The 25,419-nt window shown below is 39.4% G+C and overlaps 1 protein-coding gene across 2 annotated transcripts in view; it reads left to right on the top strand.

Moving 5' to 3' along the window:
• Positions 1-24,208, top strand: part of MME (membrane metalloendopeptidase) — a 48,812-nt gene extending 24,604 nt beyond the window's left edge. For both annotated transcript variants that reach the window (XM_055817489.1, XM_005228886.3), the window contains 13 exons: positions 1,034-1,170; positions 1,266-1,359; positions 2,730-2,858; positions 3,795-3,893; positions 4,870-4,950; positions 5,928-6,031; positions 7,739-7,797; positions 12,905-13,024; positions 13,716-13,849; positions 15,808-15,873; positions 19,214-19,309; positions 19,709-19,785; positions 22,788-24,208. In XM_055817489.1, coding sequence (XP_055673464.1) covers positions 1,034-1,170; positions 1,266-1,359; positions 2,730-2,858; positions 3,795-3,893; positions 4,870-4,950; positions 5,928-6,031; positions 7,739-7,797; positions 12,905-13,024; positions 13,716-13,849; positions 15,808-15,873; positions 19,214-19,309; positions 19,709-19,785; positions 22,788-22,887 — 1,296 coding nt within the window. In that variant the 3' untranslated portion in view covers positions 22,888-24,208. The remainder of the gene's footprint in view (positions 1-1,033; positions 1,171-1,265; positions 1,360-2,729; positions 2,859-3,794; positions 3,894-4,869; positions 4,951-5,927; positions 6,032-7,738; positions 7,798-12,904; positions 13,025-13,715; positions 13,850-15,807; positions 15,874-19,213; positions 19,310-19,708; positions 19,786-22,787) is intronic.
• Positions 24,209-25,419: the final 1,211 nt, after the last annotated feature.

Genomic DNA, 25,419 nt, shown 5'->3' with positions numbered 1-25,419 from the left:
AGCCTTGCTGCATGGCTCAGATCCCAGCGCTGTGCAGCTGAGCAGTGACTGCAGTCCACGTTCTCTTGGTAAGCAAGGGGGATGCCTGCATTCTCCAAGCAGGCCTTTAACCCATCTACTGTCCAAGGCACACAATATCGCTAACCAAAGACTTATCACAGGGAAATTATTTTTCATATCAGCAAACAAGTAAGAATTTCCAGTTGAGAGTGCCCACACAGTAAAATAACGTTCTGGTCAGACTAGATGGACACTACAGAATGAAAACTTAACAGAAAGTAATTTTCATAGGCACTGGGTCATGAAAGTTATGTGGGCCTCTTGCAAAGGTGAATACCAGCATAAAGAAAATGGGGGTTTAGGACCACAGAGGCAGAAAAAGAACAAGAAGTCTAAACTGTGGCTGGGATTTGTCTGTTGCAGCATGCTGCAGACTGGCCTGATATCAAACCAGTTGCTTTCCAGTATCTAGTACTGTGGCATGTAGAGGAAAATTCATCATAGATCATGGATTTAGTCTGTCTGGTTTACAGCCTATTAATATGTATCTTTTTATGGACGTCATTGTACTTCAGAACAAGTCCTTCCCATGTGCTTCAGAATGGATGGTCAAGTATACCATGAAGCTACAGAGACATACTGTAATTTGGGCTGTTAGTCCTGCTTTAAAAGTTCTTGGCCAAATACAGCAAAAAGGCAACTGAAAATTTTCCTTAAAACACCATTTCCGCTTTTCCAGGCTAAAAGGAAAGGGTTGTAACATTTTTAATGTGTTAGTTTGAAATGAAAAGAATGTCTTGAACCTTTCTGCTAAATACCACCCTATTTTACTAGGATTTTGGAGCACAGAGGATATAAATTATCTCAGATCAGTTAGTATTATTATGATGGCTCCATTTACAAGTAGTGCAGCTGTTAGGAGAACTAAAGGCAGAACGTTTGTGTTATGCAAACATAGTTAAACTGGAAAAAAACAAGCTAAATGCTGTTTCTTTATGATTTAACAATATACTAATGCATATTGATTTTACAGGTATTCAACTGGTCAAAATTCATAAATGATATAATGTCAACTGTACAAATTAATGTTGAGAACACTGAACATGTCATTGTTTATGACCCAGAATACCTTATCAAGCTGAAGTCTGTTCTTAGTAAATACACTCCCAGGTAGGTATGTTAGGTACTGTTGTACTTTGTGGTTTATTTCCAGTAAACTTAAACAGCCTAAGACCATTACCAACTTTTGTTGCTTTGTTCAACAGAGACCTTCAAAATTACATGATCTGGCGATTCGTAATGGATCTTGTCAACAGCCTAAGTCGTAACTACAAGGATACAAGGAATGCTTTTCGTAAGGTGCAGAAATTAATCTCTCTTTAAGTTGTAAAGATGATTTTGTGAACCACAAAAGATAACAGCTGTAGTATATAAAAATGTAATGTATTTTGAAATTTGCACACAAAGCTAGATGTGTTCACTGAAGCTGCTGCTGAAGCGGACACAATTTATATGATATATGCTTGATAGTGGATTGGAAAAGCACTGTTCTGGTACTTGGTCTCCATGTTTTTCTGAATCTAAATTAATCCCTATTTTGATAACAGGACAGTCCCATTTATTTGCAAATTATTTCAGTTCTGATTGGCTTGTTGCAAACTCTTCAGCATCCAAAGTAACACATTCAAAGTCAAACATTATGGGCCCAATGTTGCTTTTCAGTCATTTGATCCTGCGGATTTTTTAGGGCTTTTAAGGAAAAGCTAAGCAATTTCACAAGTAGACTGGAGATGGAAGAGTCCTCTGTATTTCCACAGTAGAAGTTGCTACTTTATAAGTTTGCTGAGCTCCAACAAAAACGGTTAAGGCCGTTTTGTTACATCTGTTAATGACATAAATACTTTAACATGCATATGCAGCTTTTTTAAAGGAGATTCTGCTTGTTACAGAAAAAGATAATAATTACTGCAGGAAGTCAACAAATGTTCAGTTTGGTCAGTTTTACACATCTGAACAGGGCAGTCTTACTCATTGATTATTTGGCCTGTTCCCCTACTCTTTAAAGTATGAAACTATTTTAATATAAAGCTTCATATTTGCTTATTCTGCATCATCAAGGTATATGTTTTGTACTCTATAAATGAAAGACATCTCCCACTACATCTTAGGACTTCACTGAGGAAGTTTCATTTAGAAAAATGTCAGAGTCTGAAGGAATAACAGAAAAAGCTTTTACCATAATCTGAGTATAAAAACCATGCAATTTTCTACTACTGAATTAATAATATATGATATAGTATAGGTGCAGCTTCTTACACTAAATGCAGTGAAAATAAACTAGCATTTGTCTTGTTAACTTTACTTTCAAATATCAAGATTAGGACAGTTATGGCATTACATGACTCTCCCATACAATGGTTTTTCTGGGTGTGTGGCTAGTTGGTCCCTTATTAATTCAAACCTCCATTTGTTTTAAATACAGCATGCTTAAAATGTGCTACAGAAAGTGCCAGTCCTAGCACAAAGATCACTGGATCTGCAACCACTTCCTTAAGAAATCAGCAAAAAGATCTCAGCAGATCACTAGACTGGGCATGTAGATGTGCCTGTATGTGTCACTGAGGGGCTGTGCTGTCACTCAAAATGCACATCTGCCAGTCAGTCACCATTCTCCTCCACTGTACGTGGGCCCACATGTCACTGTCTTACCCAGTGTTTATGTTTCACAGGCACTTTATGGCACAACATCAGAAACTGCTGTTTGGCGTCGCTGTGCAAACTATGTCAATGGCAACATGGAGAATGCAGTGGGACGACTATACGTAGAGGAAGCATTTGCTGGAGACAGCAAACATGTGGTAAAGCTTTTAGCAAACTTAGCCTGTGTGCTGTCTGAGCATCACTTGTCCCTTACCGTGCAGTTCTTTACACAGCTTTGATTACACTTTATGTGAACCTTCTTTATATAGCAAGTCACTTTCTAAAAAACCTAATCTGCAGATTTGCTTCTCAACCCGTGTACTGCTAAGGAGTAACAAGAACGTATGTGCTAGGGAAGTCGTGCCTCTGCACCTAAGTACTTCTGCATTAACTGCCTTGAGCTGGCCCGCTTTCCAGGCAGATGACCACAGTGTGAAATAACATGCAAAATATGAAGATGACATGTGCACACTTGGAGGGAGAGAGGCATCTGCCTGCTCCACTCTCCTACGAGCCAGCCTTGAGCCCAAAGCACCACTGGCCCGCGAGTGATGGACTGTGTGCGAGCTACTACGCACACGCAAAGGACACCACTTACTGAAATGAATAGTCACTGTTTGTTCTTTGAGACTGACACTAGTTCACATGCTGCCAACGTGGGGCGTAGGGACAATTGGTTATGTCTGTTTGTCTTCAGTCACACAGAAAATTGGCGAAAATTAACCTGAAGTCAAGCCTTAGTTGACTCCTATCAGTCCTGCTGTAATCCGGGCTTAAGGTCCACCATTTTTTGTGGTTGACATATACACAGTAATTTGATCCAACATCCAACAGATGGATATCTGATATATTTTTTATAAGCTGAATAACTGAATTGCATTGCCTTGTGAGCTCACGCCCGTTCCTTTTCCACCCACAAGTCAGGCTAAGCATGCTATTTAACCTGAGCTCCAGGTTTTGAGTGTGGCCTGTAAACAGCATACACTCAATCAGCTAGTGCAGGAAAAACAAGGCTATAATAATCAAATTACAACTTTGGAAAAATAACTGGATCATTTCATGTGGATTTGTAACATTCTGATGTTTTTTCCAAGGTTGAGGAAATGATTGCAGATATACGTGATGTTTTTATAAAAACCTTATATGAACTTACTTGGATGGATGCAGAAACCAAAAAGAAAGCAGAAAAAAAAGTAAGTTAAATCTTAAATCTATCTTAACTCTAACATCTATCACTGTTTTATATGTACAAAACCACATCTATTTCTGTTTATATAGGCACAGACTCTTAACAGACTTCCTGTATCAGATCCAGTTTACATGGGAAGGGGCCTCTGTGGAGATAAGCACACAAAACAGGAGTAATTTGTGTACAAGATTAGGACTTCCCAGGCAAATCACTGATTAAGGGGCTAGATAGTGAATATCTACAAGGAAGTAATACTGAAAATGAGAGGGAATGATTTATGGTGATTTGATCAGCTATTAGGAGCAATAGGGCAAAACCAGAAAGTCAAACCGCAGGCTGGACATCATCAGTGAGTTCTCTTTTAAGGGGAGATTGTAGCTTCAGACAGTTCTTGTAAGTCTGGAGTAAATAACAGAAATCAATTGTAGAGAGCCCTGAACTGGGAGGGAAGCAACTGAAAGAACTATTTATTACGTCTCTTTTGCTACTCCAGTGTAGATGGGGGAGCTAGTTAAGAAATATGGGTACAGACCCAACCTGAGCCAAACTGCACAAATCTCTGGAAATTTTTAAATGTGTTTTCCATTAAAAAATATCAAGTTATTCATTTTATTTTTATTTTAGGTGCTGTAAAATATGTCATATATTTCAGGATTTCTACTATTTGTTTAAACCAGCCTTTCAACTCAAAAGCACAAAGTATGTTTGGCTGTCTTGTGCACATTTCTGTAACTTTACTTACAAAGGAAGGAACAGAATATACTTTCTAGAATTTTCTGTTGTTACAAGAAGCCATAAACTTTACAGTGCTTTCAATGAATAAAAAGATGCAAACAAAACCTATATATAATTAACATCCTGGGATTTATGCAGTTGCTTCCAATATTTATTATATGCTTCCATGCATTTGTTATATAATTTATAGTCACTTTTAAAATATGACTGTATTTGCTGTGGATATCAAATTATCTTGTCCCTAGGCAACAGCAATCAGAGAGAGGATTGGTTATCCAGATGAGATCGTGACTGACGACAATAAGCTCAACAGTGAGTACCAGGAGGTAAGTACCCACAATATGCAGTATAATTAGAAAAGGGTCTTAAGAGAAAAAATCTTCAATTTGTCCTCACAGTGAAGCTGAACCATAGGCATCCACACAGAATAACTCAGTCTTCTGCTCAGTTGCACAGGTGTAAATAAGGATGTATTAAAAGCCAGTGTAGTACAGCTGATCCCGTACAGATGGTGGTAAGTATTTCATGGTGTTTCAAAGGAATGTATAAATTCTAGAGGAGTTGTGTTATAATAAAACATGGAGCCAATGGTGCTCAGTCCAGTATTTCTAAATGTGCTGCCACAGATGGGCATAACACTGGTTGAAGCGGATGCAAGTATATAACTTAGTAACTGTGCCCATTTATCCACGGATTGGAATTAGCCTCTGAGGTATGACATCGGATGACCCATATAATTTAAATCGTCTAAGCTTTTTCACTGCAAAATGTGACCTCAGTATTCTTTTACCTTGTGGGTTCATTTGTAACAGTAACTCCACTAATGTATTTAGTATACATGTATGTTCAGGCAGAGTATGTCTTAGAAGTCAAAGTTTCAATTTTGAAAAATACAGACATAGAACCAAAGTATGCTTTTCAAAACACCATTTGAGCCTTATTCATGTGTTCTTTCTAAAGTGGAATTGCAGCTTACCAAGCTGGTAGCTACTCATTTCAAGCAGGCAGCTCCAGGAGGTTAGGCTCAAAACCACAAATGCTGAACTCCATGCAAAATACATATATATATGAAGAGGGAATAAAGATCTCTTGAAAATATTATACAGCCACTAACATATATTGAGCTACAATATCAGCTCTGTGATGTGGCAGAGCACTGCAAACCAAGTTCTAATTGTAGATCAAAAAATACTTTAAAATGCGTTGCTTAGTTCATCATGCTTAAGACTAGATTTTCCAGATCCATGTATCTTTTATTGCAAACCAACACCACTACTAAGTACTTTTCCCTCTTTCTTTTTAGTTGAACTACAAAGAAGAAGAATACTTCGAAAATATTATTCAAAATCTAGTATTTACCCAGAAGAAGAGGTTGAAAAAGCTTAGAGAAAAGGTGGACAAAGAGGAGTAAGTATTTAAAAGGCTGTGAAATTTCCATATCTCCATTCTTGGAGATACTCAGATCTTGAATAGAAAAGCCTCTAAGCAACCTGATCAAGTTAGCTTTACGTGGGGCCATATGACTTCTAAAGGTCCTTTTTACCTAAATTATTCTGTGACTCTATGTTTTGATTTTTGATTACATTATCATTTGCATAGTCCTGTTCCAGACTTCTTTTTTAAGGGGGAAAAAAATTATCAAAGCCTGCAACTTTTCAGACTCACTCTAGTCAGACATCTTGCTTCTTCAAACTCTCACTTTTTCAGAAGGTAAAGGATCTACTTCACACCTCTGGAATGACCGCTATGAATTTTCCAAATACTGTGTCATAGCTTTTCAGAACTACAGTCATTATTGTGGATAAATAGTTCCAACAGTTGCTTTTGCTGTTCTGTATTTACGTATCATTAACTGAAAGTTTATGTTCCACCTAACAGCCACCTCACTTCTGCTCTATTTTAACTTAAAGCTGTGTTTGGCCTTGGCTTGTTCAGTTGCTTCAGCTTGATTTAACACATCTCCTATTTTGTCCTTATAAGTGTATATTTGTTAGGTGTAACTACCGTAAGTTTAATCACATTCAAAGATTACCACAATTGTGGTAGTCTTTGAATGCAAAGTATTAAGCACAATTGATTATGCTCTTATAGTTCTAATTTATTCTGCAAATTAATTTTCACTTAGACAAGCAATAGCCACTGTTAGAATACTTGGCGTTGCCTATGACTGGCATATGCAATACAGTTATCAAATAGATCATTTATCACAGAAATTAATTTCACTCAGAGAGCACACAGCCAGGAAATACAACTTCAGCTGTATAAGGCCCAGCTATTTGATTTTGTAGAACCGGTCTCATTTTCTCTGACATCTTTTCTGAAACACTATTAAATGTGTACAATAATGGCCCACATCAAAACACTAGCCCTGCTTGTGATGCTAGGAAATTCATTAGGTGATCATTGATGAAAGCCAGTAAAATTGTAAAAAAATTGGAAAAAGATTTAAAACTCATTATATTTCCCGTTAGTTCTCATTATGTCCAGATGGACCCAAAAGTAACAGTGAAATCCTTCATCTAGGCAAGTAGGTATTATTTAAATTAAACCATAGGACTGTGAATCAAGCCACGCCTCTGCCACAAGAGCTCATGGTGATCTATGTACCTTCATTCCTCAAGAAATTGTATTAAGGAAAAAATGGTAATAGTCTCAAATCTGATACTCATAATGTACTGGTATTTGAGACAGCTGGATATATGACAATGACAGGTGACACAGAAATCCTTTTAAGTAAGCACTCTTAAAAAAGTTCCATTATCCCCAAATGTTTAGATACCATTATAACCTCAAGGTCTGTGTTTCAGTCTCTTTATATGGGAAATTTTGCCTGTATAGTGCTGCAGTGTGAGCAGAAATAGAAACAAAAACTAAGTATCATTGTTAATCAGTTTGAATAATGAAGGGAAAGGACTACTGAAGTGATTAAGGCATTAGAGTGTCTGACATACAATGAAAGGCTGAGCGCATGTTGAACTTGACAATGTCCAGAAGTTATCTTCCAACCTCAATTACTCTGTCATTCTGTTATTCAATTTCTAGGTTTGTTCCAGTAATCATTAACTCTGCCATTAAGAACTGAAATTCTAACTTCTGTTCTTCTGTTGTTGCTAGGTGGATAAGTGGAGCTGCTGTGGTCAATGCCTTTTATTCAGCAAGTAGAAATCAGATAGGTAAGGTTTACAGATATAATTGCCAAATTATTTTTATATATATGTATGTATGTATTTTTAAAATCAAGAAGTGAAACAATCATAATATTATGGGGGTTGAGAAGGGCCTCAAAAGGCAGCAAAGGGCAGCAAAATCAGCAGGTTTTTTTGTAGTGAATTGTTCATGTTTTGAATTGCCTTTGTGCAGAACAAGGGCAGACGCTTGGGATTCAGCCATGAAAACAGCAGCAGTGTGGAGTGGCTAGAAGTTTAATAAACACAAGTAAATTTAGTGGCCCCACCAAATTTGTTTTTTTAAGGGGAGGTAAAACGGTACCACCTTTACCTGAAGGAAATACTAATACAAAGTCCCGGAGCTTCCTGCTAGGTACAAATGGCTTCCATTCCTTATAGCCCCTTCATGATCCCTTTGTCCACACTTGTTTAGTATGGCTTTGGGAAGGATGTTGAATTTCATCCTGCTGGTTAATGAATACACCAGTTCATTGACTGAACTGCTCAGAATTCTGTAATGTTTTGCACAATAGGCCAGAATCAGAGCACCTCATACTTGTTCTCAGGAAGCAGTACACTTTGCACTCCCTAAGAGTAATCCCAGAGAGTGAGACCGGTCTAAAACAAATGTCATATTACCATCGCAAGTGTTCTGCATTCGATGATGAAATACCAGTGCAGAACCCAGCTTACTCTCAGTTTCTGTCTCCTCATTTCCAGCACTTTCCCATACACAGCTGTAAGATCCAGTGCTCAGAAAAGACTCCAGCAATCAGCTTCACATAAGCTGTGCTAAGCAAACTTAGCCCATGCTGCATGGGACTGTTTGTCACTGTTCCAGAGCTGCTTCAAGTTCCAAGTAGACAGAAATCCTACATGGCTCTGTCACCACCTTCTGTAAAAATAATCAGGACAATTGGAACAAAGCATCTGAGGCTCAAGGAAACCAGCATTTCTCAAAAGACAAAGTCTGCTCAGAAAACCTCTCACCAGCTATCTCATCTATAGCACTTCAAGATCTGATTACAAACCCATAGCATGTAGGGGCTCCATACTAGCATTACCTTCAAGTAGTCCCATTTAAATTGCAAGCCTTAACTGTTAGCTATCTTAAATGCAAAGTCCTAATATATATTCTTTTACATATGGCTTAAGAAAAGTTTAAGGAATTTTGAGGCATGCTTAATTGCTGTTCTTAAGATTTAAAGTGTGCCAGATCACTTCCAAGATCACTGTCTGATGTGTCATTTAGTTCTGCTGCTTTTGTTGGAAAAATGAAAATGGAAGCCTGGTAGATTAAACCAAGGAAAAAAGTGAAATTTAAAAAGTCAGAGAAGAGTTCAGTACAATTAAATAGTTTTTGTAAAGCTTTTGAGTATAAACATTTCTAATTTGAGCCTGCCTCAAACCATCCATGATTATAAATAACTTAAAATAGAAGAGAAAGCATTAAAATGCATATAAAGAAAATTTTAAAATATCGGTTAAGCTAAAGGTTAGAACCACATGGAAGCACTGAGGTTTCTCATCCTGTGAACCATACCAGCTCTCTTTACAGCGGCGCAGTCTTTCAAGAATCACAAACCATTTTACAATGTTACATCTCACAAGATTTCTGTCATACCCATTCTGAAAATATTGTTATTATCCACATTTCATAAATGTCAGTGTCCTTCCTAAGCCATTAGTGAGGCACTATGATCCACATATAACTCCTGAAAACAAGTCTCTAAAAAACAAAAAAAACCTTGTCCTGCAGGGCTCTGCACGGAAATGAAACAATATCATTTCCTGTTTATTTATGAAGGCTTCCAAAGAAAATATTTGGTGGAGACATTATTTTCATTGCCAGGGATGTAATTACCATTTCTTTTCAATCTTCAGTAATGCCTTGCAATATAGTCCCACTTCTTTTATCAAACAAACCATTAAATCAAGGTGAAAAATGTCAGGTACCCTCTTCCACTGGGCTCTTGTAATACTAGTGTCAAAAATAATGTCACTGATCTGCACGACTGGCACCACCAGCAGGACTTCGGTAGCATCAGAGGTAATCTGAAGCTTTGCTTTGGGACCAAGTATCAGACTTCATTATGTGGCAAAAAGCACTCCCTGCTGTTCAGTCTGCAGGCACAGCTGCACTAAGCCAAATGGATGCAGGTTTTTTCCAGTTTTTACAGGGTATGTTTAATACAGCATACTAACATTTTCAGTCAGTGCTTTCTGTACCAAAAATATAGCACCCCTGATGACATGTCTTGATTCTGTGCGTGCAGGTTTAAAGGAATAGCATCAGGTTTGTAATGGAAGAAAACAAACTAAGCCAAACTTTCCAAAAGGATTTTTCCTTTTTAATTATTTCTGTCCCCACTGAAGAATTGAAAAAGACAAAAAAAAAGTCCTGCAGCCCTAGATTTTCAGATTTTACTGAGTCAGGTGATCTGTTAAAAGCAGAATTCCGTAAATATGATCCTGACTTCTCCTGCTAGTCACCTATGTTTTTGCAATAGCTTGCAATTTCAGAATCACAAGAGTACTGTTCTTGGGGATAGTGGGAACTGCAGCATTGTTAGCCTCAGCACCCTGCAGGCAAGAATGAGGCGGCATGGAGAAAACTCCTTGTATTGGTGCAGTCACAAACAGGACAAGAGAATGCAGCCCACTGCAAATGGAGCTGTTTGCATAGGAATTCAGCAGCTACAATACTCACCTATTTTTAGGTTTCACATCCTAGTCAAAACTTCGGTGATTTTTGCCAAGGTTCGTGAACTTTCCCAGTTAACCCAAACCATTCTGGCTTTGCAGTGGGTTCTAAAGGTAAAACATGAAATAAGCACTGTGAAATCCAAGATGGCTTCAGAGAGACAAAACTCTGTTGACTTAACCGACCAACACTGCTTGGGTAAGGATGGCAAGACAGTGCAGGCAGTTTGGCAGGTGGTAATGCTAAGTGAACATTCAGCTCATTACTAACGTTTAGCACAAAAATCCGCTCCAAAGGCTTTGTTTAAAATAGCTTTGTTCACCAATTCATAGAAAAGGAATCATGATTTGGAAAACTGAAACTGGTGACTGGCAGTTAATATGAGCCATAAATTATTACCTCATCCTTTAGCTATGGCATGCCACAGGATAATTAAAGCAGTCTGATCTTTCAAGTGATGTCTGAATTAGCTTAGTATTATACTTAAAAAAAAAAAAAAAAAAAAAAAGAGTTCTGTGCATGAGATGTAGGAAATTTAGAGCTCTGATACTACATTTTAATATGGTCTGATCTTCACTGTTCCATCAGCAGCATTGATCCTAAGAAAGCTGCTCAACCTCAAAAAAATCAGCTGAGCTGCTGCTAGCAAGGTGGCCCACCATATGTGCCTTTAGATCCCAGCTGCCTCTGACCCACAGGCAGGTATGCAAGACAGAACTGACCTGTGCCTCTGGCCCGTGGGGGGTACTGTGCAATAGTCAGTCTGGCAAAGGCATTGCTGTTCTCAAACACATTCAAGAAGAAAAGCAGCATGTTTTCCTCTGTCCAGGGCTGCACAGACTCTGAGGGAATACTTTAGACCTTTTCCTGCCTTGAATATTCACGAAGCTGAAAGTGCATTCTGCCCTTCAGATCCCAAAGGATTTGCACTTCCCTTTTCTTTACTTCTCTACTTGAAATGTATCCCACTGTAGGAGGAACGCCTGCCCACTTCAGACCTGTATTTTGCAACGGAAATGGTGGAATAAGTTGTTTTCAGAAAGGTGGAGTTAAATAAAATCTATGGATTCTGACATTTTACTCTAAAAATGGAAGTAACAGTGTTAATTAAACTGAACTGAAAGTCGTGGGGAACTGTGTCCCTCAGGGAGGGAAGGTCATCCTACAGTTCTAAGCAAAAGACGAGCTGAGCTCCAAGTGACTTACAGTTGTAACACTCTAGGCCATTGACTGATGTGCGTCATTTTTGAGCAAAGATCTTGCAAGCAGTGATCTCCAAAAAGAATAGTGGTCTGATGCTGTGCACTCCACATATTACTCTGTTCTGCCAGTCATCAAAATAGCCCATCACGCAGTATGGCATTTACACTCTTGTCTTTGCTGTCAATACTTTCTCATAGTAACATTGAAACATTTCAATATTTAATTCCATGCCAAACTAAGTGTAACAGAATTACTGTGACAGCAGGCAGCAGTTTGGACAGGACAGCAGAAATAGGAGTTTTTCTAACCTGTTTTATTATTTTTCAATTTTCCTATGGTTCTTTCTCCTCCTGAAAGAAACTGCTAGAACTGTGCTTGATTTATTCTGTTCTCTTTTTCTGTTGTGTGAAAACTGTCATCCTATTAGTCTTTTTTGTTCAAGTTTTGTAGAGTTTCATACATCTCATTCACAGTGAGAACTGATACTTTCTATTGCTGCAACAGGCTGAAGTACAGGGAAAAGGCCTGCATGAAATACAAAACGTAACTGAATATTTTATAAATTTTTAAAAATCTTCATATATATATTCATATAAAAAGATCACAATTGCAACATGATTTCTTTTTTACTAATTTGTTTCTTAAAAGCCTACAAAATTAATCACAGAAGTGGGTGAAAATATCCACTTTGTTCTAGTTCTTTCATGGCCAGCTTGGCCTATTTTTATTAATTCTACTGGGAGTTACTGATATTTTCAGTGGAATAAATTCCTTTCTCTGAGACTGGTTTGTGGGGGGGGCAATAATCGAATAACTTACTCTGCTAGGGGAACACCCTCTCATTTCCATGATGTTGTGAGGTTTATTCAATAATGGTACTGATGTTTATTTAATAGTGACACAGGAGTCTGAGAATGCTAGGTGCTGTAGATTAGAAAAGTAAACTGCATTTCCACAAAGTGAAATAGTAATGAAGACAAAGTAAAAGCTGATCGTGATTTTGCAAATGTCTGAAGAGGGGGGTGGTCCTGCTGATCTGTTTCTACCATCCTACAGCCATTACCATGTGTCAGTTCACTTACTGTTGCTGGTAGGTCTGAGAGAACAGCATGACTTTAGTTGAAGCCCATAAAAATGGTCTGTTCACACTGGATTCACATAGAATAATGAGGCAGGGACTTAATTGTATTGTGGTTTTATTTGCAGTCTTCCCCGCCGGCATTCTGCAGCCCCCTTTCTTCAGTGCATCCCAGCCCAAATCTCTGAATTACGGTGGCATAGGCATGGTCATCGGTCATGAAATCACACATGGTTTTGATGACAATGGTAAGGCACTGAATTTCTAGTTATAAAACTTGCAATGCACAGAGCGTATTATGTGCTTTAGTGCTTAATCATTCCAGGAAGCAGATAAAATGAAGTTTCCATATACAAGACCAGATCTGGATTTCTGAGGCTTTACAGCATTCTTCCCCATGAGGACTCCCAAAAGCGTGATCTAGAGGATCCCACACACTCCTGTAGCTGCTAGGCTGCAGCAGCAGCCCCGAACATGGGCCTGTGGCACACAACGGGTTTTAATAATACTCCCTGTTCACTTGCTTTTCCCAAAGGCTACATCAAAACCCATCACAAACTACACAACTGTGAACAGGGTGTGTCACTAGGCGGGCACAGGCATGAACCCCAGGGTCTAGCTACCAGACCTGCTGCCCAGCCACGTCGTTCATATCTAGACCCGCACTATGATCAATCCAGCATTCACTGACAGGTCACAACCACACCAGGCTTCCTAGAAGAGCCTTATTCCCATCTTCTGATTCTGAATTTGTTTGGTTTTCTTCTCCACTGAAATAGGGCCCTCTTAGAAAAGAAAAGCAAAAAAAAAAAAAAAAATCATCTGCATGACTGCCTCATTACAGCAGGTTTTTTGCATGAGCAACTATACTTACTTGCTACCCTTCTTACTGCATCAAAACCCTCTTTTCCTGTGTACATAACTCTGTTATTATTACAGGCAGAAATTTTAATGAGAACGGAGACCTTGTAGACTGGTGGACTGAAGAATCGGCCCGCAGTTTTAAGGAGCTATCCCAGTGTATGGTGTACCAGTATGGAAACTTTTCATGGGACCTAGCAGGTGGACAGCATGTATGTCATATTTATTCATAACTACCAATGTTATTTTTAATGGGGAAGCACAAAACCTTATGTCCTATTTACATAAATGCTGTCTTGGCTTATGGCCAACACTGTTACCACTACACCAAATAAAAAACCCCAAAAGAAATTTTTAAAGACAGCAGTAAACATACACTGACTGTTCTGAAAAAGGCAGAATTTATGTTCTGAGTGAGTGCAGTCTTGGAAGTCTTTGCCCTAGAAGCCTTTTTGGGCCCTCAAAGGCTCTTTTTTAATTCCACAAAGGAACAGGGAAAAAAAAAAAAATATCAGAAGTTTGTACCTCATTTCCCCAAACCTGACGGGCAAATAATACATATCCCTATGCAAACAAATCCTGCCTGCTCCTGTTCTTCACTCAAAAGTTTCTTGCTCTTTCCGCCAGAGAAACATCTGGACTACAGAGTGAAAAGGTCTGAGAAGAATTAGGGCACAGCAGGAGAGGAAAAGATGACAGGCAGATTTAGGAGAGGCAGGCAATCTACATGTGACTGCATTTGCAGCATTCTGCACAGTTACAGCTCTTGGGCATTCAGTGTCGTTCATGTCTGTGCCTGGAAGCCCTAATTCCATGAGAACAGTTAGCAGGATCAGGTCTGTTCTGTGTCCCAGTGACATCAGTATGCCATTAACTCACAGAAACAGGTGGCAGTGATGTATAATTACATACACTGAACAGTAGACCAGTCCTTTTCCTGTTAAAATGCAAGCTGCAAAACTGCCCCTGGAAGGAGACAGACAGCCCTGGAGAGGAAACACAGCACTTCACAGCTTGTCCTTTCGGGGGTGTCAAGGTGCTCTGCCAATGCACTGCACCGTCTGTAGCACGCAAGCCAGCTTTAATCATCTAGGGACCGCTTCATTATCTACACAGTGCTCCCGCCCTGCTGCACTGCACTGTGGAAGACCACTTACTTTTAACATCCACCTTGTTTATTTTGGACCTCACTGGATAACCACGTGTGGCATTGAAATGCGCCACCACCTGCTTTTCTGTAAGGAACAAAATTTCTCTCTTGGATGGGACCTCCTACAGTTAAATGGGTAAATGAGAAGACACAAGAAGATATTTCTCCAACTACTACTGTCTGCTTTTTTAGAGCCTGACAATACATACCATCATATAGAATAGGGAAAAGATAAAACTTCCAGCCCTGAGGTTTTCCTAATCTATGTGTTAAACTGGTGGGACCCACAGAGAGGCCAGTAAAAACAGCGAAGAATACTTCAACATATTCTTCTGCCTTTTTTTCCACACATTACGGCATTCAAGGTTTTGCAGCTTTGAATATCATAGCCCAGTATCTTAGGCTAAAGGTTGAAAATACAATTTTTTAAAGATAAAATTACAGATTCTCCATTACCAGAGCTTCAGCATCTTTAGTGGTACTTCACTGACTTATGAACAGTATATCAGCTAAATAGGTATCTTTCACGTATCCTGCCACCAAAGAGCTACCTAACTTGCTGAACACACGGAGAAATATTTTGTAACAGATTTGCTGATGCCTGTTAACTGATTATTTCAACTATTTGGAGTCTGGATTTTAACTTCTGGAGACTGTACAGATTTTACTTCCTCTAACTGGAAATGCAGTAAGAAACTGAGGGTTAAAGACATGGAGAAAATAGGAAGATTGCATGAACAATGACTAAGCATCAAAAAATCTAAGTAAGAGAGATACAAGAGCTTAGAAAGTTGCCTGTAGGGGAAAGAAGAGGATTAGGAAAAGCAATAGTATCCACATGGATTTTGAGACAAGGGAGACAAAGACTTTTCGCAGATGTTAACATAATCTCCTGCTAAAACTTCAGATTTTAAGGGAATTCTTGCTTGTAAAAAGTGAAAAACACACAAAACTTGACATTGCAGGTCCTGGATAAGCTCTTCTTTTCAGAAAACTATACTTTTCCTTTCTATTTTACAGCTGAGTGGAATCAACACACTAGGAGAAAACATTGCTGATAATGGGGGTGTTAGACAAGCATATAAGGTAAGAAGTATCCATTTTTCTGTTTTAGCTGAAACCATCATAGATTAAGAAAATACATTTCAGAGCCTCTGAAGAAGAAACATTATTGTTGTGTTAGGTACAGGACCATACATACTGCATCATCGAGGCACAGTTTAAAACTATTGGCCAGCTGTTGTATTGCTTTTATCCTGTTAATTATTGCAGGATACATATTACCTGATCCTAGTACACTCTTTCTCAGCTGACCTCTTTCTATTTTTTTTTTATTTATTTTTTCCTTTTGTTAATAAGGAACACGTAGACTGAAAACATGTAATGAATCAGACTTGGACCATCACCCAACTAAACTGATGATACTGAGCAGCTGTCTGCCTCTGGCAGTCTCTCTTCACCAGCTTTTTTTATGCCAGGAGGGAGGGACAGAATGACTTTCTTCTGACCCATAAACAGTCTCTGCCTACATGAAACACCATTCACTGTTCAAAATACCATCTTGTACTACTGACTTGGGTCCCCTGTACAGGTATCCAAAGATGTCAGTGACATCTGGACTCCTTGTGCTAAGCCTTCCATGGGAGCTGTACGCTCTCTGGCTTTCCTTTCATTCTCTCCCTGAAGTCAACACTTAAATCCTTAGACTGGCCAACTTTGAGACTGAAACTGAAAGCAGCAGAGGTCTTCTCTTGGTGACTGCAGGTTGGGAGGTGAGAAGCCAGTCAGCTTCTCTATGATTTTTTCTGGTTACTTGCAGATCTGATGGTCACAGGCCTTAATAACACAATCCTCCCTCTCTTCCCCTAAACACCTGGTTCTGTGGCAAAACATACACACTTGACAACTGGAGTGCTGTCACTCCCCAGCAGAGTGCCCACTGGCATGCATGGGCCAACTCACACCTCTCAAAGTTACCATCACAGCTTCCACAAAGACAGCCATCGGCAGCACATACTTCACTAGAAATATACGTTTGAGGGCAAATACAATTATTTATGAGAGTCTGAAGAATGATTTGGAAGCCAAAAAAAGGCATCAGTATGGCATATTAGATTAGTCTGATCTTCAATTACTAGAACATTTGTGTATTTAAAAAAAAACACAGTACAAACCCAGGAAAGGGGATAGTCTTTCTGAAAGGAATGGGAGTAGCCAGAGAAAAACAGGTCAGAAGTTCTACAAAAAATAATTCAGTATTCATAGTTATTATGACACCATGTAAATAGTAAAAAGAGGTCTGAAAGGAATCTTGAGAGGTCATCCAGTCCACCCCCCATCTTCTAGCAGGTAGAATCAACCATTTCTGTATCATTCAGACATACCGTAAGCGAAGTTCTGTTACCTCCTTGCTGCAGTGCGAGTGTCATCATGTCTCTGCTTTCAACAGTGGAAACGGAGAGCAATCTGCTCCTTCCTTTTCTGCGACCTTTTACATATTTGAAGACTGTTACTTGAAGGCCCAGACTTCTCTTCTTTAGACTAAACAAACCCAATTCTTTCAATCTTTCCTCATAGGTCATGTTTGCTAGACCTCTGCTCATTCTTGCTGCTTTCTTCTGGACTCCCTCCAGTTGATCCACGTCTTTGTTGAAGTGCAGTGCCCAAAACTGGACAGAGCGCTCCAACTGAGACCTGGCCAGTGCCAAGTAGAGTAGAAGGATTACTTCATGTATCTTATATAAGACACTCCTGTTTATACATCCCAGTATGACACTTCCCTTTTTTGCAGTACTGCGGCACTGCTGGCTCTTGTTCAGCTTGTTATTCACTAAAACTTTCAGAGCCTTTTCAGTAGAACCGTTAACTACTCATCCCTCAACTTGCACTTGTGCAGCTGATTGGCTTTACTCAAGTGGTAGCTTGGCACTGACTTTAGTTAGAACATTTCTCCAATTTGCCAGCATCCTTCTATCAGTAATGGCATACTAACACCACATTGTTTGACACATGGTCCTCATAAGAAACATGAAAGCAGCTGGTTTTACTATGGAAAGGTTTTAAAAGTCATCTGCATTTCGCTTAGTAAAAAAAAGAACAAAACCACAATAAAAAAAAAGGTACCTTTCATTATGCAAAATTAGATAATTGATAAAATTCATGTTTTCTCCCTGCAGAATCACTTTTGTGCTACTAAAATTGGATCCTGGAACTCTGCATTGTATACAGGGAAAGCATATCTTACCCTAAGTGCAATATTTTAAACTCTAACCCAACAGTTGGCAAAAAAACCATGAAAAACATGATAAACGTATGAGGGCAAAGCACACTGTAAACAGGACAGTGCATACATATGTTCTGTAGAATCAGAGAGAATGATTTTTTGACACAGCTTAAGCTTTTTACCCCACACCTTCTCTAATGGGAAGAAGGGGGGAAAGAGGGACAGATGAACAAATGGGGGAGGTAACAAATCTTCTGATCACATCTTCTTTGTCTTGGAGCTCATTTGGGCCTCCTTGAGCAGAGGCAGGCTGGGCTGCCCTGAGCAGTCGCTTAGCCCAGGGATCCACACACAGGGAATCCCCAAATCATGCGAGACACCTCAGCTACGCTCATTTTGGGACTGTGCCTTAGAAAGCAGCGCAGCAGTATGGTTTTCTGTATGGACCTTCAAGCCCTGATCCACAGAACCTGCAGGAGACAGAGCTTCTGTGGGTGAATCTTTATACAGAGAGCTCTGAAATCTGAGAGTTTGGAGGCTGGTTTAGCACAGAGCTTGCTGATGCCTCACTACACCTACCCTTCGGAGAATCTCACAGTCATTTCCATTACAGAACATATTCTATTTTTTAACACAGAACCACTTTCCTTTCTGCTGTCATTAATTAACCCTCTGAAAGGATTTGCTAGGTAAATATGTAACAGTCCAATAGAATTTAATTACAATAAAGCTTGCTGAAGAATAGTACTAACTCTCCATAGTTACTATATTTCAGAACACAACTGTCCTCTGCATTCTTAATTTCTTCCCCTGTAAATCATAGTTATGCAAAAGTCTTGTTGAGCATACCCATCTTACTGAAGTTATTCCATTAGCCTTGTCTTCTTTTTGCTACAATAAACTGCCTTCTTTAAGCCTATTTCTCTTACCATTTATTCCAATATAATTCAGGCAGCTTCACTAAACCTGGTATAAAACAGTACTGTAAGGCCCATTGCATGAGAAAACTGTCTTCAGTCAGTCAGGCCACTGGTATCACAGTGCTAAGAAATGGCCCTGTTGTCTTCTGCTTAAAGGTGGCATGTGGGTATGGGCAGCCAAGGTAGTACATTATTAATTGCGTTGAAGAATCCATGTTCCTCCTCATTGCATTTTGATTGGTGGGGCTGGAAGCTGTAACATTTCTACTCATTCATTCTACAGGCCTATGAAAACTTTGTGAAAAAGCATGGAAAAGAAAAACTTCTTCCTGGTCTTGAAATGAACCATAAACAGCTGTTTTTTCTGAACTTCGCACAGGTATTCTATATGCTTCTTGACTGAAGGCTTTGAAAATCACTTGAAGTTGCAGTTTAACAGTAAGTCAGAGTAGGCTGCCTTTCACAGTTCTGCTAAGAGCTGGCAGAGTTGCTAAGCTGAGCAGTGTTCACTACAAAGTAGGGAAGATAAAGTCGTCTTTGGTAATTTTTATCTTCCCTAAATGAATTAATCCATGAGTAAGTCTGGTAGACAGTTTCTTGTGCCCAAGTGCCTTTGTCTGAGGACAACAGGTTACTTTTTTTTTTTTAACAAAATATATCTTTTTTCTCTATGCTCTAATGTGAAATTTATTCTTATGACATATTTCGTATGAAATGACAACAGGTTTCTTCCTGGATAATCTCATGGCTGACAAATGCTCTTCTTTGTTACGTGTAGGTATGGTGTGGAACATACAGACCAGAATATGCTGTGAACTCCATCAAAACTGACGTGCACAGCCCAGGCAAATTCAGGTCAGCATGTGTAATAATCTTCAGTGCAGTTCCTAGGTGCAACACCGCTTTTAGATAAAGAATTTAAAGAACTCTACACAAAAGGCTACGTTGCACTGACCAGAATAGATCTAGGCACATACACATATATAGGCACAGCGCATTGAAGATGGTTAAGAGAGAGAAAGATGGACTGTCCCTCCAGACCTCCCAGCCCTGGCATAGCTCTTGCTGACAGAAACAGGCACAGTCCTTCCCAGGAAGCTCCACAGGCTTTAAGGTTGTGGGGAGTTGTCCTCTCCCTTGAGATGATACAACTTAATTCTCTCCACATTATTGAGAAGCTTTGAACAACCATCATCACAGGGCACAAACCCATCGCCTGGCTGTTATCAAACCTGCACAACTCTTACAGCTGATCCCAGCGACTGCATCCAGAAGCCAGTGCTCTTCCAGGAGTCCCCCGGCTCCCGCAATAGCTCCTGATAGGGTTCTCACAAAGACCAGAGGCTATGGATGGACTTCCATCCTCCACTAAAGTCACAGGTAAAACGTCCAGTTAACCTGTGGAGTGCAAGGATTTTACTCTTCCAAGCATGGAGCAGAATTCCATCTTCTTTTAAATGGTAATAGTGACATGAGAGAGAAATCACTTTCTGCCAGTAGCCTTTGCTGTCATTAGAATGAGGAATGCCTTTGTCATCTAGAGCTAGAAAGACGTTCTGTTCAGCAGAGCAGACAGGCCCGTCTTTGCTGTGATGTTAACAGTGTTACTGGTAATGCCTGTAGCCCAGAACCGGGGCTCCCACACGCTCACTGTTTTTGGTCTAATAAATGTTTGGTCAAATGCCACGAGATCAAGTAGGAACGTAGACATCACAACATCTGTTAGCTTTGAAAGGCTGTGTCATCTCCAGGATTCACGTACACAATAGCTGATTTCTCTCCTGATACAATTCAGTACATTAATTCCACTACCTTTGTTTCAATGGCTTTTCACCAAAGATTTATTTTGTTTATCCCACATTCTCAAATATTTAGTGACAGCAGTGACTGTTCCTTCAATTGCTACTTGACTGGCATTTCACTGTGGGTGGTTTCTGTACGATCTGCAGATCCCTCCCAGGGGCAGTTCATGCTTCAAGTCGCACAATCGGCCAAATTTGCTAATGAGGCTCTGCAGCGGTTCTTCAGAACTGTGCCTTCTCCTTGCATATCTAATTTGCATGAGTCACAAGTCCTTTGAAATTCACTAGCTCAGCATCTTTGTGTAGTTGCATGCGTATATATCTTGGATATATTACATCTCATGTTGTGCTGTTTTTACATTGGTCTGAAAAGCTATAAGCTTTATGTGGAATTACACATGTACTGAGAAACCATATTAATATGTTTAGAATGTGAAGTAATTTTCAGGATGAGCCGCCCCCCCCCCAACAGCTCTAAAATAGAAAGTGTTTCAGTACATGAGACATACCCACAAAGTTACTGCCTAATGATATACTATTCAAATGTCACAATGTCCCCCAATGTGCCTTGGGTTTTTATAATTATTATTATTTGGGGTGGAGAGTGTTTGTTTTAACACCTGCTACACTGACGGGAGGCTATTTCTCCTTATAGGTAGGACAGGCAGGTCTCCATAAAAACTATTAATTGTGTAGTACAATTTTAGTTCACGGGCTACCAACTCTTGAGTACTAGACAGGTGGAAACTTTTGCCTGCTAGAAAAATAAGAAGTTAACAGAAAGATGCCTTGGATCAGGTGATTGTCAAAGGCAGGCGAAGGAGTGTCTGTATCTGAGTGTTAACATGCAAAATTAGAACACAGCAAGTACAGTAACAGATACAGGTCAAGCCCTGCTTATGGACCACATCTCTGCAAGTCCTGGAGGTGTTAGTAAATGAAGCAGGATTCTTATCCCACTGCTGTTTTATCTGTTTGTTAACAACTAATGTAAGTAGAGTTTTATTACAGAGCAAAAAGTATTTTGGGTGTATCTGACAAAATCCCATTTTGGGAGTTCTAGTCCTTAAGAGCAATGAAGCACTGCTAGATCACTTAAATCCATGACTTCCTTTGTAATCATTTTTCTGTGCTATCTCCTGTTTGGCTGGTGGCTCCTGAGACTGGTTAGAAAGTACTCTCACTTTTGATGTTGTAGAGACAGTCAAATTGTTGCAGATGTCAGCTGCTGAGCTTCAGCTCAACTTCTGTGGGCACTTTCTGGGTCTGTTGAATCTAATGGCTGAGATTATTCACAGTATAATCACAAATTACTCAGAGAAACAGTTATTCAAATAATTCCTGGCCCACAATCAACATGCATCAGTATCTATATTTGACATCTGAAGCTGAAATTGTTTTCCTGCATAGGTACGTGCATGCTGTATTTCTGTTCTTGAAGAAATGAGCAACTCTTAGCAGATATATTCACAGATGTTCACAATTACCCATATAAAAGCTGGTTTAGCTGGAACATCCTCATATTCACTTGAAAGCTGTTCTTTGTGTGAGTGTTTTTTTCAGGAAACTCATTCACTGGAACATTTGTGGAAAATGCCCAGAGAAGCAGTGTGATCTCAGTTAAAATTTGACTGGTGTAAAAATGTAAACGAATATTCACTGAAAAGTTACACAACAGCCCTCTACTTCAGGTCCTTGTTTTCCCTTTACCAAGAAACTTGTCAGCAAAACATAGCTGAAAAAATTCTTAGTGAAAACTAACAACAAGCAATAAACCTGTCCCTAGTGAAATAAATGGAAGTATTGTGAGAGCCAGTAAGGAAGAAGGGACAGGTCCTTTATCCTGGGGGGGTTGTGACAGGGACCATGGAAACTCAGAAGAGAGAATACAGCCACTGCTGGAGGTGAAGTGGAAGCAATAGCCAGAGTTCAGAAATACAGGTGTTTCCCACACTATTTTGAAGTGATGCAAAAAAGAAGTTAAGAAACATGAGTCAAATTGTTTGTTTTGAACAAAGGCAAGCAACAATGACAAGATGATGTTTTGTTTTAAAGGGTCATAGGATCATTGCAAAACTCTCCGGAGTTCTCTGAAGCCTTTTCATGCACCAAGACAAACTACATGGATCCTGCTAAGAAGTGCCAAGTTTGGTGATGGAGCTGTAAACCTTGCATCTCAAGAAGCTTTCCAGAAAAAAAGAGAAATTTTGAAGAAATTTTGAGAAGGGGAGGAAGGAGGAAAACTGAGGGGAATATGCCAGAGTAGTCACTGTAATTCTTAGTAAACAGGCAAAAACATACAAACAAAAAGATCACACATCAAAACATGCAATGAAGGACGAACGCCCATGCAGCAGTGAGCTGCCCTAGCTGATCAGCTGCTTTTCCTGTCACTGAACCCTGTAGAACCTAAATCATTTGACGATGTACAGTAACACATCCCTTGTAATTAATCCTGTTTCCCAATGGCTTTTTGGATTTATTTTTAAATGTCAAAGCATAACACATTATTGCCCACTGGGCGGCGAATGCATATTTCTGATCAAGTGGAGGAATGAAATGCTAAGTGACCCACAGTTTTAGACATCATAACATGATAATGAGACAACAGTTTATTCCTTAAGTGTCAGACTTTGTACCCTCAGCTGTTATGATAAATCTGTTCTACCAAATGTTTTCATTTTCACTTGAAACCATTTATACAAGAGGAGTCCAAAGACCTGCTGTAATTAAGTAACTTCTCACTAATTATTCCATGTGTGTTACCTGAAGTCACTATTTACAACAGTTTATTTACTGCTTTCCAGCCAAACTGAAACTGTAGGTAATTTATTAATTTTTGAACATATAATCTGTAAGATTGTGATCAAAGACCCTTTCACAGTTTTCTAAGCTTTTTCTTGCTTTCTCTGAAGTTGGTCTTTTTTAAAGTTTCTAGTAATGTATAAATCATAGTTTTTATATTTAAATCTGAGCTACACTTTTGAAGTATTGTAATATATTTTAACAGTGGCTGCATAGAACTGGGGAATTTGAGTAAAGCATGGTATCAGACAATAAGATAAAGTCTACAAAACTGAGCTCTGCACTGGGAGCACACTAATATTCAAGTTTTCTGATTTTCCCAGAGTTTAGGGTCTGATCCTGCACATAATTTGTACACGTTCTGATCTATGTCAGTCCTCACATCAGTAAAGCTGCACAGCTGATTGCAAGAATCAGAAGGAGCTTTAAGAAGGTAAAAGGCTTTAAATCTGCAATGATATGTATTAAACATCCTCATGCAGATTGCAAAGGAACTTACTGCTTTGTATATCAAAGCAAACATTTTCAAAAATAAGTACCAGATACCTCAGATGACTGCTACAATAGGTATATTTAAAAACCTATGTTCCTTTTAGCTTTCCAAGTTTGTCATCTGATAAAAACATTTTGATAATAAACTGAAATTATGAGCCAAATGCAATGTGTGTTCTTTAGAGGAAATACAAAGTAGAAAAAATATTATCTGCAAATGATCTCTGTACTCGCCCCTGAGCACCACACCTCAACATCTGTAACAACTGACAAAAGGAGAATTCAAATCATTTTGTTCTAGTTTAAAAGCAGATGTTAGTTAGTATCTTAAGGAAATCACACCAAAATTGCCTGCAGACAACTTCCTCTTCCAGGACTTTTCCCCAACAGTATGACAAAGAGAACAGAAAACAGAATCCTTTTCACAAATTCCCAGCTGGAAGACTCGTGCTTAATGCAAGAGGAGCAGCAAAGGTGCCGGGTAGCATCCAGCCCAGCCCCTGTGGTGCTGGAACTCTGGTGCCTGGGCCTGCAGTTTCCAAACAGCAGCTGAAGGGTCTTTGCTTGTGGTGTGCTGGGCAGAGCACGCAGCCGCAAGCAGCCACAGACCCCTCCGAAGGCACAGCGTGCCCAGGAGACCACACCACTGCCTGCTCGTGGCTGCCTTGCCTGTAAGTCACTCCTCGCCACAAAAGGGAAGCAAAGTGTGAAAATCAGTCAAATTTAGAGAAAAGCGCCAGAAAAAACTAATGATCGAGTTCACTGGGTTTTCACCTCCCTGCTGGGCCCCTTGCTTCACTCCTCTCCATGTATTTGTCAGAGATTTTTTTATACTCTTTATCATTACCCTGATGCATGCTAGTGAAACTCAACCCTTTACGAATTCAGGCCCATGGAACTGTGAGACAGGATCCCCACGTCACAGCTAGACATGGTAACAGTCATCAGGGAGAGAAAAATTCAGAAGGTAACTAAATAAACCAGTGGATCAATAAATACAGAATAAATAGCATTAAATGTAATAATAAATACAAAATCATTAATAATTAGCAAGTAGATAATATATCCCTCATAAAAACTGAGTAAGTCAATACAGGTCAGTCACTTCTAAAGTGTGTTCGGTAGCCTATTGGCAAGCTTTTCTGATACGCCTTGTGTTTCATTTACCTGCTAGACAAGAAACTACAAAGAGCATATTTATTGTTGGAGATAGTGTCCTCCCTTTGGGCACACTACACAGTGAAGGTTTTTTCACTTCTCAGTGGCCTACCTACACACAAAAATAGTTGTGTCTTGATTCACGCTACCTTCTGATGGAGCAGGAAAGGTGAATTCCAATATATTACTGAGGATATGGTAATTTCTATCACCGCCACAGTGAGAAATAAAG

The sequence above is a fragment of the Falco peregrinus genome, chromosome 12 (genome assembly GCF_023634155.1).
Source record: "Falco peregrinus isolate bFalPer1 chromosome 12, bFalPer1.pri, whole genome shotgun sequence".
NCBI classification, from domain to species: Eukaryota; Metazoa; Chordata; class Aves; order Falconiformes; family Falconidae; genus Falco; species Falco peregrinus.
This window is presented reverse-complemented; position numbering and strand designations above follow the sequence as displayed.